General features: G+C 58.5%; 2 protein-coding genes across 3 annotated transcripts in view; one reads left to right on the top strand and one right to left on the bottom strand.

Moving 5' to 3' along the window:
- Positions 1–3,307, bottom strand: part of SAMD4B (sterile alpha motif domain containing 4B) — a 32,838-nt gene extending 29,531 nt beyond the window's left edge. Inside the window, exon 1 of the mRNA XM_039510534.1 lies at positions 3,160–3,307. The gene's annotated coding sequence lies outside the window, so the exon portion shown is untranslated. The remainder of the gene's footprint in view (positions 1–3,159) is intronic.
- Positions 3,308–6,395: 3,088 nt separating this feature from the next.
- On the top strand, positions 6,396–14,360 carry GMFG (glia maturation factor gamma). Of its 2 annotated transcripts, none has more exons than XM_039511093.1 (7): positions 6,396–6,571; positions 8,582–8,678; positions 9,020–9,069; positions 12,569–12,618; positions 13,220–13,302; positions 13,612–13,685; positions 14,174–14,310. In XM_039511093.1, coding segments are annotated over exons 2-7 (330 nt in total). In that variant the 5' UTR covers positions 6,396–6,571; positions 8,582–8,677; the 3' UTR covers positions 14,246–14,310. The 2 variants fall into 2 exon arrangements, with proteins under 2 accessions (XP_039367027.1, XP_039367026.1); XM_039511092.1 differs by having other exon boundaries at positions 6,401–6,653; positions 14,174–14,360.
- The last annotated feature ends 2,409 nt before the right edge of the window (positions 14,361–16,769 follow it).

The following is a 16,769-nucleotide window of genomic DNA, read 5'->3' as shown; positions in this document are numbered from 1 at the left end:
CTAGAAGGTCTCTGCGTGAATTTTGAGAGACGGGGAGAAGAGATGGGATCTCTAGCAAGAGCACTCTGGAATCCATGGAGAGAGTGCAGAGACATTAAGAATTATGTCCCGGGCAAAAGGAACAAGGGAGGGCATGCTGATGGGTGGCATCTGGGAGGTGGGGGTGGGGTGTCCCAGGTTTAGGATGCAGTAGCAGATCCCTGGTTGGGGAGAGAGGAGGTGATATAATATATCCCGTATACAACGATGGGGTCTAAATTAGCTGTTACCACTCAAGAGAGAGATCTTGGAGTCACTGCTGATAGTTCTCTGAAAACATCATTAGGAAAGGGATAGATAAGAAGACAGAAAATATCATGTTGCCGCTACAGAAATGCATCCTGAATACTGCACGCAGATGTGGTCGCCCCATCTCGAAAAAGATATATTGGGATTAGAAAAGGTTCAGAAAAAGATAACAAAAATGATTAGGGGTATGGAATGGCTTCCGTATGAGGAGAGATTAGTAAGACTGGGACTTTTCAGCTTGGAACAGAGACAACTAAGGGGGATATGACAAAGGTCTATAAAATCATGGCTGCTACGAAGAAAGTAAATAAGGAAGTGTTATTTACGGCTTCTCATAACACAAAAACTAGGGATCCCCCAATGAAATCAATAGGCAGCAGGTTTAAAACTAACATAAGGAAGTATTTCTTCACACAACACACAGTCAACCTGTAGAACTCTTTGCCAGAGGATGCTGTGAAGGCCAAGACTATAACAAGGTTCAGAAAAGAACCAGATAAATTCATGGAGGATAGGCCCCTCAATGGCTATTAGCCAGGATGGGCAGGGATGGTGTCCCTGGCCTCTGTTTGCCAGAAGCTGGGAATGGGCGACAGGGGATGGATCACTTGATGATGATTCCCTGTTCTGTTCATTCCCTTTGGGGCACCTGGCATTGGCCACTGTCAGAAGACAGGATACTGGGCTAGATGGACCTTTGATCTGATCCAGTGTGGCCGTTCTTGAACCCAAATCAGAGTGAGGTAGGGGACCCGGGGAGGAGAAAGGCTCCCTAGTTGCAGTAGGTGTAAAGGGTAACACTAGATAAGGATGGGGTAGGATGCCTGCTTTGGAAAGGGCAGGCAATCTTTGGTTTGGGGGTCCAGCTGAATTGACTGTAGGTGATCCCCGGATCACGGAAGATGGAATACAGGGGATCCCCAGATCAGGGCAGGGTTGGTTGTAATGGAGGGAAGGAGATCCCCAGACCACAGTGGATTAGAGGGTCGGTGTGTGGGGGGGAGGGGGCGAGTTCATAGGCACCGACTTACCAAGGGGCTCAACCCCCTATTCCACCACAGGCCCCGCCTCCACTCCGTCCCAGCCTCCAAACCTCCTCTTCCCACCTCTTTCTGCTCCCACTTCTCCCCCAGCACCTCTTGTATGCCATGAAACAGCTGGCGCACCTATGGAGTTGGTGCCTATGATGGATTGGTTGTGATGGAGGGAAGGGGGATCCCCAGAGCAGGGAAGGGTTGGTTAGGATGGAGGGAAGGAGGATCCCTGGATCAGGGAGGATGGATTACAGGGGATCCCTGGGTCAGGGCAAGGCTGGAAAACTGCAGGGGAGGGGAGCTGCAGAGAAGGGAAGAGGCTGGTTTAGGGGTGGGGTGAGGGGGGTGAAGCACAGAGGGATCCCTGGGTCAGGGCGGGGTTGGTTGGGAAGGAGGGAAGGGGGATCCCTGGGTCGGGCAGGATGGATTTCAGGGGGTCCCTGGGTCAGGGCAGGGTTGGTTGGGATGGAGGGAAGGGGGATCCCTGGGTCAGGGCAGGATGGATTTCAGGGGGTCCCTGGGTCAGGGCGGGGTTGGTTGGGATAGGGGGAAGGGGGATCCCTGGATCAGGCAAGATGGATTACAGGGGATCCCTGGGTCAGGGCAGGGTTGGTTGGGATGGAGGAAAGGGGGATCCCTGGGTCGGGCAGGAAGGAGGAAAGGGGGATCCCTGGGTCAGGGCGGAATGGATTACAGGGGCTCCCTGGGTCAGGGCGGGGTTGGCTGGGATGGAGGGAAAGGAGATCCCTGGGACAGGGCAGGATGGATTTCAGGGGCTCCCTGGGTCAGGGTGTGGTTGGTTGGGATGGGGGGGAAGGGGAATCCCTGGGTTGGGCAGGATTGAGGGAAGGGGGATCCCTGGGTCAGGGCGGGGTTGGTTGGGATGGAGGAAAGGGGGATCCCTGGGTCAGGCAGGATGGGGGGAAGGGGGATCCCTGGGTCAGGGCAGGGTTGGTTGGGATGGGGATCCTGGATCGGGAGGATGGATTACAGGGGTCCCTGGGTCGGGGCAGGGTTGGTTGGGATGGGGGGGATCCCTGGATCGGGGAGGATGGATTACAGGGGGTCCCTGGGTCGGGGCAGGGTTGGTTGGGATGGGGGTAAGGGGGCTCCCTGGGTTGGGCAGGATGGATTTCAGGTAATCTCTGGAGCAGGGCAGGGTTGGTTGGGATGGGGGGATCCCTGGATCGGGGAGGATGGATTACAGGGGGTCCCTGGGTCGGGGCGGGGTTGGTTGGGATGGGGGTAAGGGGGTCCCTGGGTCAGGGCGGGGTTGGCTGGGATGGGGATCCTGGGTCGGGGAGGATGGATTTCAGGGGTCCCTGGGTCGGGGCGGGTTGGTTGGGATGGGGAAGGGGATCCCTGGGTCGGGGCAGGGCTGGTTGGGATGGGGATCCCTGGATCGGGGAGGATGGATTTCCGGGGGTCCCTGGGTCGGGCAGGAGGGGGGGGTCCCTGGGTCGGGGCGGGGTTGGTTGGGATGGGGGGGTCCCTGGGTCGGGGCGGATCCTGGATCAGGAGGAGGATGGATTTCAGGGGTCCCTGGGTCGGGGCGGGGTTGGCTGGGATGGGGAGGGGCGCTGCAGAGAGGAAGGAGGCTGGTCCGGGGCTGGGGGGTGACGCCCAGAGGGATCCCCGGAGCAGGGCGGGAGGGGGCAGAGGGGCGGGAGGGGCTGCGCGGGAGGGCGGGGAGGGGGCCCTGGCTCGGGGTGGGGGAGGGGCGAGATGCCGCAGAGGGGAGATGCCCGCGTCGGGCGGGGAGTGGGACTCCCTGGGCGGGGGAGGGGGCCCTGGTGCGGGGGAGGAGCCCGGCGGGGGGGCCGCGTCCCGCACTCACCGTCTCTGCGGCCCGTCCGGCCCCGGCCTCGGCCCCGCCAGCCTCACACCGAGGCGCCCGTACCGTAGCCCCCCGCGCAACGTCAGCGCGCACGGCACGCAACGCGTCAGCGCGCAGCCGCCTCACCATTGGCTGCGGAAGGTCGACTGGCAGCGGCCGGGACCAACCAGAAGCTCGCGGCTGCCCTCGGTGGGGCGTGGCTTCCCGCGCGCACGACCGCACACATGCGCAACACCCCCCCACCCGCCCCGCCTCGGCCTCAGCCTCAGCTCCGGAGCCTCTGATTGGCTCGTAGTCCTGTCAATCCGAGGCTCCCCAACCAATGGCGTAATGGTATCGTGGTGACGTAATAGCCTGGGCTGTGGCGTTAGAGTGCCTGCTTGGGTACCACCTCCTCTTTCTCCTCCTCTCCCCTCCCATCCCCTTACTCCACTGCCCCTCCCCTTCCGCCCCTCCCCTCCCTCTCCCCTCCCATCCCCTTACTCCACTGCCCCTCCCCTTCCGCCCCTCCCCTTCTCCTTCCCCCTTCCATCCCCTTTCTCCTCCTCTACCCTCCCCTCCCCTCACTCCTCCTGCCCCTCCTCCTCCTTCCGCCCTTCCCCTTTCAACCACTATGGCAAACTCCTTCCCCTCCTTCTGCCCCTCCCCTTTCTCCTGCCCCTCCCATCCCCTTTCTCCCCTCCTTCTGCCCCTCCTCTTTCTCTTACCCCTCCCCTGCCCCTCCCCCTCTCCTTCTCTCCCATCCCCTTTCTCCTGCTCTTCCCCTCTCCTTCCGCCTCCCCTTTCTCTTGCCCCTCCTATCCCCTTACTCATCCCCTCCTGCCCCTTCCCCTCCTTCCACCCCTCCCCTTTCTCTTGCCCCTCCCCTCCCAACTCCTCCCCTCCCATCCTCTGACTCTTCTCCCCAACTCCTCCTCCCATCCCCTTTCTCCTCCTCTTACCCCTCCCACTTCTCCTTCCTCTCCCTCCTTCTGCCCCTCCCTTTCCCCCTCCCAACTCCTCCCCCTTTTTCCTATCCTCCCCTCCAAACTCCTCCCCCCATCCCCGTACTCCTCCCGTCCTCCTGACCCCCTCCTCCCTTCCTTTTTCTTTCTTCCCCTTCTCCAACTCCTCCCTCTCCCCCACCTCCACCCCACTCCTTATCCTCCCCTCTCCTGTCTCCCCCTCCTCTCACCTTAGCCCAACCCAAATGTTCACAAATCACAAGATTGGCTTCAAAATCACGAGAGTATTTGAATTAAATAAATAAATAAATAAGTCAACCTCTGGCCTTCCTCTGCCCTTGAGCCTGTGTGTGTGTGTGTGTGTGTGTGTGTGTGTGACATGTCCAAGCTTTTCCCTGCAACCATGAGACCTAGACACTTACAGCTAGCGTCAGTGAGGAATTTGACCACTAAATCCCGAGAGCTGTGGCGATGTCAGTCCCGCTGGAGTGGCGCATTGTTTCGGTCTTTCTCCCCAGTTTAGCTTATGTCTCTTTGGAGGTGGCTGAAGCACAGCTAAAATCCCTGACAAAATAACTTCTTGTTAACACAGAGGGAAGGGTGCCTGGAGTCATCTTGGGTCATCCAGAACACCGAGTTCAGCAAAACTCAAACCTTTCCAGGAAATGCCGAGCTACATTAATTTCAAACGTAAACGTCTAAACAGAGCTAACGTACACACACCAGCTCGCCCCCTCCCCCGCCCCGGATTTGGTGAGCCCCAAAATCTCCAGAGGGTGCATCCACACAGGGTGTTAGACCACATTAGCTATAGCTGTATAATTACACTGGTAGACTTCTGCCGGTAGACAAGCCCTTAATGTTTTCTTCTTTTTTTAAAAAGAAAGCTCAGATTCTCACTGCCTCCCATGACTCCAGGAGCTGGGGATATGAGACAGAACATCAAAACTCACTTAATAATAATAATCCTTTGATGTTATCTAGGTCTTTTCAGCAATAGATCTCAAAGCACTTTACAGATGGGGAAACTGAGGCACAGAGTGAGCATGTGACATGCCCAAGGTCACCCAGCAAGCCAGTGGCTGAGCGGGGTGTAGGTCTCCAAATTGAAGCTTTGCCAACCCCTAAGGGTTCAAAAATGTTGAGCCATCCCTCCCGCACCCTCCCAAAAAATCACAAGATTGTCTTAAAAATCCTGAGATTTTAAATAAAATGAATGCTGGGATTTTGGGGAAAAACACTTTTTGGGGTGAAAAATTGAAAACCAGCACCTCATGGGGGGTTGTAGCTCAGGCACCTCATGCGCTCCGCTAAAGCCTAGTGTCTCTGACCAGACTACATCTCCCATGATGCACCACAGCCTCCTCATGGAGGGAGGAGCCATCATGGCAGGCCAGTGGCTGTGGTGCATCATGGGAGATGTAGTCCAGTTGGGCAGCCCAGCCCACAGAAGAGAATGGGAATATGAAATAACTGAACTACAATTCCCATGAGGCACTGTAGCAGCGGTTTGGCATGTATGTGCAATAATTACTTATTTTATTCAGCTTTAATTAACTAATTAATTGTAATGCCTACAGGCCTGGACTGTACCTACCTATACCAAAAAGACAGTCCCTGCCCCAGACAGTTCACAATCTAAGCATAAGCATTTGGACAGCTGGAAAATGTCAGCTCCTTAGCACATTCAGTCCCAATTGTGAATGCTGAGTCCTTGCAGAACTGGAGCCCTTGGTATCTGTGTGCCTCAGTTCCCCACCTCCTCCCCCCACTCTTTGTTTTGTCTATTTAGACTGGCAGCTCTTTGAGCCTAGTCTCTCGCTCTGTGTCATGCAGAGCCCGTCACAACGGGGCCCGGATCTCGGTCGGGGTCTGTGCAGCTCCTAGCACAATGGGGCCCTGATCTCGATTGGGGTCTGTGCAGCGCCCGGCCCGACGGGGCCTTGACCTTGGTTGGGGTCTGTGCAGTGCCTGGCACAAGGAGGCCCTGATCTTGGTTGGGGTCTGTGCAGCGCCTGGCACAACGGGGCCCTGATCGCAGTCTGTCAGTGGTTGATTAACCACGTCGCCCCGATCTAAAGGTGCATGCAAGGCGCAGGGCACAGTGGAAGCCATGTGACCCGTGTGCATGTGATGTGAAGCTGGCGGGGAGTGGGGGGTGGGGGGGGAGCAGGTGGCCGTTGGTTCAGCTCATCCAAAACAGGATGTGGTGGCACACGGAGTGATCTGTGAGCACCCTGTGGCTGTGCCCGGCCACCTCTGCCCTTTTATTTCCCAGTCGCCCCCCCACCCCGCCACCGTTCCCATCCCCCTTTGCCCCTGGAAGGCAAACCCCTTCCTCTTTCCACACATGTCCATAGCTGCCCTGCCCTCCCCCACCCTCACACTTCCCCCTCTTCCCCCAGCAGATCAGTGCTGTCAAAGTGTCCCCGACCGGAGGAACTGCGCTCTGAGCATCCTGTCACAAGGTCAGCGCTAGCCCAGCTTGCAGCAAGGAAAGCCGAGAGTCAGGCCGCCCGGCGCTGGAAGGGCAAAGACCGCGGCAGAATGGTCAGGCTGAGCATTGCTTCACGGCGCGGGGGTCAGGAAGGGAGGTGGGGGGGGGCGCATTGGAGGCAGGGGGTTTCCTTATGGAGCGGTTGTTGCGTGTCCCCACCCCCCAGCTCCCCTGCAAAGCTGGGATCCAGGATTCAGGGCGTGTTCGAATCGAGACTTTCACGCCGAAGGCCCCAGCCCGGCTGGGATGGGGAGGCAGGAGGCCATGTGCCCGTGGAGGGCAGCTGTGGCCCCCGCACCCTGCAGCAAGAGGGGTTTGCAAGCGCCGAGATTTCAGCGGTGGCGCCAAGTGGCACCAGCAATGGTGGTGGGTGGGAGGCCTAGGAAAGGTGCCTGCACCCTGGAGAGCCTGGCAGCAGCCTGTGCATTGGGGGAACTGCTCACCCGCCCCTTCTGGCGGACGCGGGAGAGCTGGCAGTTAGATCTAGAGCTTAGCATGGTGCCAGTATTTGCCTGGCTGTATTGCGCCGCCCCCCACCCCCAGTGACCCTGGTGTCAAAGGCGGTCCGGAAAAGTGGCTACGTACAGGAAAGTTTCTTCATCTGCCATCTGTGTATCAACCCATCCCCATCCTCTATGTGGGTGTGAGACTGTGAGTGTGACAATGGGTGTGTGTGTGAGACAATGGATGTATGAGTGACAATGTATGTGTGGGGTGACAATGGCTGTGTGTGAGTCTGTGTGTGTAAAATGTGTGTGTGTGTGTGACAATGGGCGTGAGTCTCTCTGTGCAGGGCCGGCTCCAGACCCCAGCGCGCCAAGCGCGCGCTTGGGGCGGCATTTTGCTGGGAGGGCGGCAGGCGGCTCCGGCGGACCTTCCGCAGTCATGCCTGTGGGAGGTCCGCCGGAGCTGCGGGACCAGCGGACCCTTTGCAGGCACGTCTGCAAGAGGTCCCCCGGAGCCGCGGGACCGGCGTGCTTGGGGCAGCCAAATTCCTAGAGCTGCCCCTGTCTCTGTGTGTAACAATGTGTGTGTGTGATAATAGGTGTGAGCCTCTGTGTGTGTGACAATGGCTGCTTGTGGCATGGGTGTGAGCCTCTGTGTGTGAAATGTGTGTGTGTGTGACAATGGGTGTGAATCTCTGTGTGCGTGACAATGGCTGTGTGTGACAATGGCTGCATGTGACATGAGTGTGAGACTGTGTGTGAAACGTGTGTGTGACAATGGGTGTGTGTGTAAAACGATGGGTGTCTGTGTGTGACAATGAGTGTGTATGAGTGTGACAACAGGTGTGTGACAATGTGTGTGTGTGGCAATGGCTGTGGGTGTGACAGTGGGTGTGAGTCTCTGTATGTGTGACAATGGGTGTGAACACCTGTGTCTATGTGACAATGGGTGGGTGGGTGTTTGTAAGGCGTTGTGTGTGTGTGTGTGACACTGGGTGTGTCTCTGTGTGGGTGTGACAATGGCCATGGGTGTGTATGTGTGACACTAGGTGTGCCAGCAAAATGACATGTGTGAGATTGAACATGTATGTGTGTGTGTTGGGGGAGGCCGGGGAGGTGTGTGTGTGTGCACATCTCAGCCGGTGGGTCTCTCCCATGCACAGCCCACAGCTGAACCGACCACGAAACATTTTGGGCCCACAACCACGATGGCTGCCCCTCCCTTCCCCACCACAAGGGGGCAGTGACCTACACGCGTGTGCGCTCTCCCTTCCCCATCCCCCAGGCATGGCGCGGCCCCTGCACTGGGCAGGGCACGGCCAGAGCGCTGTCGGCTTCACCATGGGCAGAAGGAGGCTGTTTCCTTGGAAACAACCCCGGGCTACTCCGGCCCTGGCCTGTCCCAGCAGGAGGCGCTGTGGGGTGCAGGGCGGGAACGCTGGCTGTGGGCGGCAGCTCCCCTCCCCTCCAGGTTGGGGGTCCCGCAGGGAGGCGGCCCCAGCCCCTGCCCCCTCTCATGGCCGGTCTCTCTGCAGTCGGACTCCCTGGTCGTGTGCGACGTGGACCCCGCGCTCACGGAGAAGCTGAGGAAATTCCGCTTCCGGAAGGAAACCAACAACGCGGCCATCCTCAGTGAGTGTCCCCGGGCCGGCTCCCTCCCCAAGGGCGCCATCCGCGGCCTTTCTCCGCCTCCCTGACCCCCACCCGCACGCGCCTTGGCGGATCTTCCGCTCAGCCTGTGCCCTGGACAGCCGCTGGGGCCAGTTTCTCCCAGCAGGGGGCGCTGGCTGTGGGGAGCAGGGCAGGGGTGCTGGCTGTGGGGGGGGAGCTCCCGGCTACTCCAGTCCCAGCAGGGGCAGGAGCTGGCTGGGGGTCGTTCAGCGTCCCCGAGGGGAAGGCAGCGCTGCTCCGGTACCTGCTGGCGGAGGTGGCCCATGTGCAGATCGTGACCCTGGCTCTGTCTCTCCCCCCAGTGAAGATTGACAAGGAGCGGCAGCTGGTGGTGCTGGAGGAGGAATTCCAGGTGGGGACCTTTCACTCCCTTCTTCCAGCTACCTTTGGAAAGCCCAGTTCGGTTAAAGGCCCCGCGGGCAGCGGACTCGTGCCTAGCTCCTCCCAGACACCACTATGCCACAGGGCTCCCACGGCATCAGTGGGGCTAGAACTCAGCTCCTCTTGCTTCCAAAGCCCAGCCCCCTGCCACTGGGGCTGGAGAAGCAACCTCATAAGCACGGTAGGGGGCTATGAGGTGCAGAGGTGGCAGTCTGATTGTCTCCACTAGAGGGCAGTGTTCTCAGGCTCTCTTGCGCACACACAGAGCAGGTGTCAATTGCTCCAGCAGGGGGTAGTGCGCGCGCACACACACACACACACACACACACACACACAGAGCAGGGCTCATCCCCTCCAGTAGGGGGCAGCAGGGACACACACACACACACACACACAGAGCAGGGCTCATCCCCTCCAGTAGGGGGCAGCAGGGACACACACACACACACACACACACACACACATGCATGCACACAGAGCAGGGCTCATCCTCTCCAGCAGGGGGCACGCACACGCACACACACACACACACACACACAGAGCAGGGCTCATCCCCTCCAGTAGGGGGCAGCAGGGACACACACACACACACACAGAGAGCAGGGCTCATATCCTCCAGTAGGAGGCAGCAGGGACACACACACACACACACACACACACACACACACACACACACACACACAGAGCAGGGTTCATCCCCTCCAGTACGGGGCAGCAGGGACACACACACACACACAGAGCAGGGCTCATCCCCTCCAGTAGGGGGCAGCAGGGACACACACACACACACACACACACACACACACACATACACACACATGCATGCACACACAGAGCAGGGCTCATCCTCTCCAGCAGGGGGCGCGCCTACACACACACCCACACACACACCCCACAGCAGGGCTCATCCCCTCCAGCACGGGGCAGCAGGGACGGACGGACACACACTCACACACACACACACCCAGGTTCCCATCCCTCCAGCAGGGACACACTCAGAGCATGTGCCAATTTCTCCAGCAGGGGGCAGCAGACATACACAGAGCCGAGCTCATTCCTTCCAGCAGGGACAAGGACACGGGACACACACAGAACAGGTGCCCATTGCTCCAGGAGGGGGAAGCGTGCGTGCGCACACACACATACACACACACACACAGTCCCTCTCTCTGCATCTCGCCCTCTAAGGTTGAGTGCCGGGCCCTTGGGGGAGGCGCGTGGCCCCGAAAGGAACCCCGCTCTCCTTCCAAACAGTCGTCTGTGTTCCCCCGCCTGCTGCATGCGATGTTCTGGCAGCGCGTCGAGAGCCGACGTGGTCTGGAGGAAGATAAATTGAATTTACCACCGAATGAAACAGCCCCGGGGAGGCCTCACGGCTCGCACCAGTCGGTTTCATACTTAATTCGATCCGAGCCTGCGGTTTTTACAACCTGAACGAAGCTGCCACACATTTTCCGGCTCGCTGCACTGGAACAAGGGCTTGTTGCTGCAACGCTGAGGCCAAACGCACCGTGGTGTCCTGTGTCCCAGCACCCTGCCCATTAGACCGCACTGCCTCTTGCTACCAGTTCTCTCCCATTGGTTTCAAATCTCCCATTGGTTTCACTGTCTATATGACCCATTCTTCTCCCCTCAGAGGGCTGGTCTATACAGAAGGTAGCAACTTACTACTGCCGCCAGTTAGCGGAGTAAATTCTTTATTCAGAGATTCCAAGGCCAGAAGTCTGACCCCCTGGGTAACACAGGCCAGAGAACTGCCCCCGAATAATTCCTAGAACCGAGCTTTAGGGAAAACCTCCCGTCTTGATTTAAAAATGGTCTGTGATGGAGAATCCACCCCGACCCTTGGTGAGATGTTCCGGCAGTTAATGACCTTCCCAGTTAAAAATTTACACCTTATTTCCAGTCGGAATTTGTTTAGCTTCATCTTCTTGCCATTGGGTCGTGTTAGACCTTTGTCTGCTAGATTGAAGAGCCCGTTATTCATTAATTGTTCCCCATGGAGGTGCTGACAGTCTGGGATCCAGTTACCGCTTCACCGGCTCTTTGTTAAGCTAAATAAGTTGAGTTCCTTGAGCCTGTCACTATAAGGCAGGTTTTCTAATCCTCTGATCATTCTTGTGACTCATCTCTGACCCCTCTCCAATTTAGCAACATCCTCCTTGGATTGTGGGCACCAGAACTGGACACAGGATCCCAGCAGCGGTCGCACCAGGGCCTAACCCAGAGGGGAAATCACCTCGCTGCTCCTACGCGAGATTCCCCTGTTTATACATCCAGGATCGCATTAGCTCTTTCGGCCCCAGCGTCGCACTGGGAGCGCCTGTTCCGCTGATTCTCCACCACAACCCCCGGGTCTTTTCCAGAGTCACAGCTTCCCAGGAGAGAGCCCCACAGCATGTCCGTCTAGCTTGAGCGGTGCTGGAATCCAGACGTTCAGAAAAGCCCCACTAGTGAGCCAGACCCTCAGCGTGACGTTAACAAACCCTAATAAAAACAGACGGGGTTTCTTCCATGACCGAAGAGACTCTAATTGGACTGAGCTGCCAATATTTCAGATAGCTGGGGTTGCTGGTAGGATTGGACCCATTTGGCCCCGGCCAGTTGTTTGGCCCAGATCCACAAAGGTATTTGGGCTCCTAACTTCCACAGAGACCAAGGGGAGTTAGGCACCCAAACAGCTTTGATCCTGAAGGGTTATGAGGTGGGACCGTGGCTCCGTTTCCCTCAAGATTTGAGCAGGCTTGTGCCACGGCACCCGGTGCCCCTTGGCTGGGCTCGGAGGAGATTCGATCGTAGACTAATCCCGGGGCATGTAGCGACCCGGGGCCCGGCTCGAGGGGCAGCTGCAAAGGAAAGAGCAATGGCTCTGATGCCTCTTTCAGTGCCGGCGATTTCAGACATGGGCTCAACTGTTGATCCTGGATCTTGGGGTATCTCTGGGGGGAGCGGTGCCCAGCTCCCTGCTGTTCTGCATGCCCAGCCCCTCCACTCTTGCTGGCCCATGTGCGGAGTGGCCCTTCCTGCCCTTCCACTGGGCCACCCCTCCTACCGCCGCCCAGCTAGGGAGAGAACCCAGGAGTCCTGATTCCCAGCCCTCCCTGCTCTAACTGCTAGCCCCCACTCTCCTCCCAGAGCTGAGTGTGGAACCCAGGAGTCCTGATTCCCAGCCCCCCATGCTGTGACCCACTAGACTCCCCTCCCAGATCTGAGGAAAGAACCCAGGAGTTCTGGCTCTCAGGACCTGCTCTGTTTTAACCACTTTGCCAGGCAAGGCAGGGAGTCAGAACTCCTGGGTTCCACATCTGGCTCCGCCACTGACTTGCTGGGCGTCCTAGGTCAAGTCTCTGCCCTGTTCCATGCCTCAGTTTCCCCATCTGTACAATGGCGGGTGATGGGGAGGTTCCTTGTCCTCTTCTCCACCCTGCCACCCACCTTAGTTGATGCAGCCTTTGGCATTTCTCCCACAGGACATCTCTCCGGAGGAGCTGAAGAGCGAGCTGCCGGAGCGCCAGCCCCGATATCCTTCTGCCGTGGGGCAGGGAGGGGGCATCTGAGTCACCTGGTGGGGCACAGGCATTGCACATGGTGGCAGAATGCCAGGAGTATGCATGAGGGATGCATGTGTATGTGTGTGTGTGGGAGGTTGGGGTTCTCTGGGATCATCCTTGGCCCCGGGAGAGGATGGATGCCGGGGCTGTGGGCAGGGAAAAGGGTCCCTTGTCCCCAGCTTGAAGCAGATTTGAGATCAGAGGGGGCTACAGGGAGCATCCAGGGGATCAGAGCAGCAGGGGGCAGCGCAGAGGGAGAGGAAAACAAGCCCCTCTTGTGGGGGGGGTGTACCCCACAGCCCCCCTGCTTGTGGCTCTGCAGCGCGGTGGGAGGCTGGGCAGGAGCACCAGAGCTCCGGGCTTTGGGCCAACCCGCCCCAGGCCCTTCAGGGCTGGGGTCCTGGGAGACCCCAATGTGTCTGACGTGGGTGGGAGCAGCCCAGAGCGGGTATCCGGAGGCGGGGGCAGGAGCGGCCAGGAGGGTGACGAGACGGAGAAGGATAGAGACAGGAGCGTTTCAGGCATGGCCCAGCTCAGGCGAGACACAGCTGCCTCCTTGACTGGGGCTACCTTTGTGGTGTACAGTTACAAATACGTCCACGATGACGGGCGCATCTCCTACCCGCTCTGCTTCATCTTCTCCAGCCCACTCGGTGAGAACCAGGGGGAGCGGGGTCCAGTGGTTAGAGGGGGGCGGGGCTGGGAGCCAGGACTCCTGGGTTCTATCCCTAGCTCGGGGAGGGGAGTGGGGTCTAGTGGTTAGAGCAGCGGGCTGGGAGGCAGGACTCCTGGTTTCTATCCCAGCCCTGGGAGGGGAGGGGGGTCTAGTGGTTAGAGCGGGGTGGGGCTGGGAGGCAGGACTCCTGGGTTCTATCCCTAGCTCTGGTAGGGGAGTGGGGGTCTAGAGGTTAGAACTGGGCACCAGGACTCCTGGGTTCTCTCTGTCTCTCCCCACGGGGCAGGGTGCAAGCCGGAGCAGCAGATGATGTACGCCGGGAGCAAGAACAGGCTCGTGCAGGCAGCCGAGCTCACCAAGGTACCAGGGCAGTGCCGCCCCTTCGAGCTCCTCCCATGGGCAGCGCTGACACCCCAGGGACCCCTGCTCCCCATAGCCGCCTCGCCCAAGTTGCCAGCCACATACCCATGTTGGGGGGGGTTACCTCTGCCCCTCCCCTCTGGCCCATGGTGGAAGGGGCTGTCGCTCTCCTCTCCTCTCCACCCTGCTCTGCCTCATCCCAGGGCCGGGGGCCTGCCCTATAGCAGGGGGTCTTATTGCTTCCTCGCCCCCGGGGCCTCCCACCCATCTAGCAGGGACCTGCCCTCATACCTGGGGTCTAGCCAAGATCCCTGGATTGCCCCATAGCTGGGATCCCCCAGCCCCTAGAGATGGGATCATACCCCCCCAATGGTGGGATTTACTGTCCCGCCCATTCAGCATCCACGGCCCTGAATCGAGGCTCCTCTCTGGAGGACCCCGCATTAATTCCCACCCCAGCTCCATCCACCTCTCCCGCCGCCCCCCAGGTGTTCGAGATCCGGACCACGGAGGACCTGACCGAGGAGTGGCTGCGGGAACGGCTGGCCTTCTTCCGCTAGGAGGGGGAGAAATCCTCCCACGGCCGGCTCCGAGACCCCACCAACTCCACCGGGCCCGGGACCCCCACCCCCTCCAGCGACTGTCGGGGAAGCAAATAAACCCCTTGGAATCCAACCTGGGTGTCTGGTCCATGTCCGAGGTCTGTCCCCACTTGGGGGGGGGGTAACCCTGCCACCCCAGTGTCGCCTGGGTCTGCCCCTCCCCTCCATTACTGCCTGGGTCTGTAACACACACACACACACACACACACACACACACACACACACACAGAGCAGGGCTCATTCCCTCCAGCAGGGGGCAGCAGGGGCACAGACACACACACACACACACACACACACACACACACACGAGCAGAGCTCAGCCCCTCCAGCAGGGGGCAGCAGGGAAACACAAACACACACACAGCACACACACACACAGAGCAGAGCTCAGCCCCTCCAGCAGGGGGCAGCAGGGAAACACACACACACACACACACACACACACACACACACACACACACACACACAGCAGAGCAGAGCTCAGCCCCTCCAGCAGGGGGCAGCAGGGAAACACACACACACACACACACACAGCACACACAGCAGAGCAGAGCTCAGCTCCTCCAGCAGGGGGCAGCAGGGACACACACACACACACACACACACACACACACACACACACACAGAGCACACACAGAACTGGTTGATCAGTCTCAAAATGTAACTGTAAACAGGGAATCATCACTGAACGGGTCTGTCTCCAGTGGGGTCCCGCGGGGGTCGGTTCTCGGCCCTGCGCTATTTCACCTTTTTGTCCAGGTAGAAACTGTAACCGTGTCACTGATGAAGTTTGCAGATGACATAAAGATCGGGGCGGGGCAGTAAATACAAGGTGACACGTCACTGATTCAGGGCGATCGGGATCGCTTGGGAAACTGGGCACAAGCACCCGGTATGTGTCTGAGTACGGCTCAGTGTCAGTGGAGACATCCAGGCACAAAGAATGAGCTAGACGGACAGGCTGGGGGGCTCTCTCCTGGGAAGCCGTGACTCTGAAAAAGACCCCGGGGGTCGTGGTGGAGAATCAGCAGAACAGGAGCTCCCAGTGCGACGCGGGGGCCGAACGACCTAGTGTGATCCTGGGATGTATAAATGAGAATCTCGTGTAGGAGCAGAGAGGTTCTTTCCCCTCTGTGCTCGGCCCTGGTGCGACCGCTGCTGGGATCTTGTGTCCGGTCTGGAGCCCACCGGTCAAGCAGGATGTTGATAAATCCGAGAGGGGTCAGAGAAGAGTCACGAGAATGATCAGAGGGTGAGGAAACCTGCCTGGTCGTGAGAGACTCCAGGAGCTACTTTACCAAAGAGAAGGGGAGGGGGTGACTTGATCCCAGGCTACAAGCATCTCGGGATGGTTTTTGACTGGAGTAAGGGCCCAATTCTGCTCTCAGGTGCAGCAGAGTAACTCTCTTGAAGTCAATGGGGTCAGATCCCCAGCAGGTGTCAATTGGCCTTAGCTCCATTGACATGAGTCTGGCCCCACGCAGTGAGTTATTCCGGATTTACACCAACATCAGAATCTGTCCTGTCGCCTCCACTGCTGCCTTTTGGCCCATGGGGAAGGGGGAGACGGCATCAGTACATGACCCCCACCCCCAACAATGCCCCAATGTAACCCAGAAACCTCCGTGGCTTGGCTGGTCACCATGGCAACCAACTAATGGTCCGGCCTAGTTACAAGCTGCGCCACATCTGTCAATTGCCAGCGCCCCCCCGCCCCCAGGCCTCCCTAGGGTCCCCTGGCCCGGTGCTCAGTGCCAAGGGCTGCTGGCCCAGGAAGGCAGGACAGCTGATACCACTGGGCCCTGTTCCCCCCCGCCCCACACACACACCTTGGGCCCTGCTCCCCTGTGCCCCAACTCCAGCCCTCACCCTGGCCTCCGGGCTTAAGAATAATTCATTGGGAGGAGGCTCTGCACTGACTGGAGCTTGTATGAGGGAGCCGGGGCTATTTCTTGGGGCTGAAATCCATCTCTCCATCCATCCATACATCCATCCTCTGTCCCCATCCATCCATCCATCCATCCATCCATCCATCCATCCATCCTGTCCCCATCCATCCATCCACTGTCCCCATCCATCCATCCATCCATCCATCCCTCCCCATACACAATATCCATCCATCCATCCCATATATTCACTCATTCATTCATCCCTCCATCCTTCCATCCATCCCTCTGTCCCCATACACTCCATCTATCCCCATACACCCATTCATCCATCTTCATCCCTCTCTCCATCCATCCCCATACACAATATCCATCCCATATACCCACCCACTCATCTATCCATCCATTCATCCCTCCATCCATCCCTCTGTCCCCATACACTCCATCCATCCCCATACACAGCTATCCATCCATCTCCATCCCTTCCTCCCTCCATTCCCATACACAATATCCATCCATCCATCCATCCATCCATCCATCCATCCATCCATTCATTCCATATACTCACTCATCCATCCTCATAAATTCACTCAATC

The sequence above is a fragment of the Mauremys reevesii genome, linkage group 22 (genome assembly GCF_016161935.1).
Source record: "Mauremys reevesii isolate NIE-2019 linkage group 22, ASM1616193v1, whole genome shotgun sequence".
In the NCBI taxonomy this organism is placed as follows: domain Eukaryota; kingdom Metazoa; phylum Chordata; order Testudines; family Geoemydidae; genus Mauremys; species Mauremys reevesii.
This window is presented reverse-complemented; position numbering and strand designations above follow the sequence as displayed.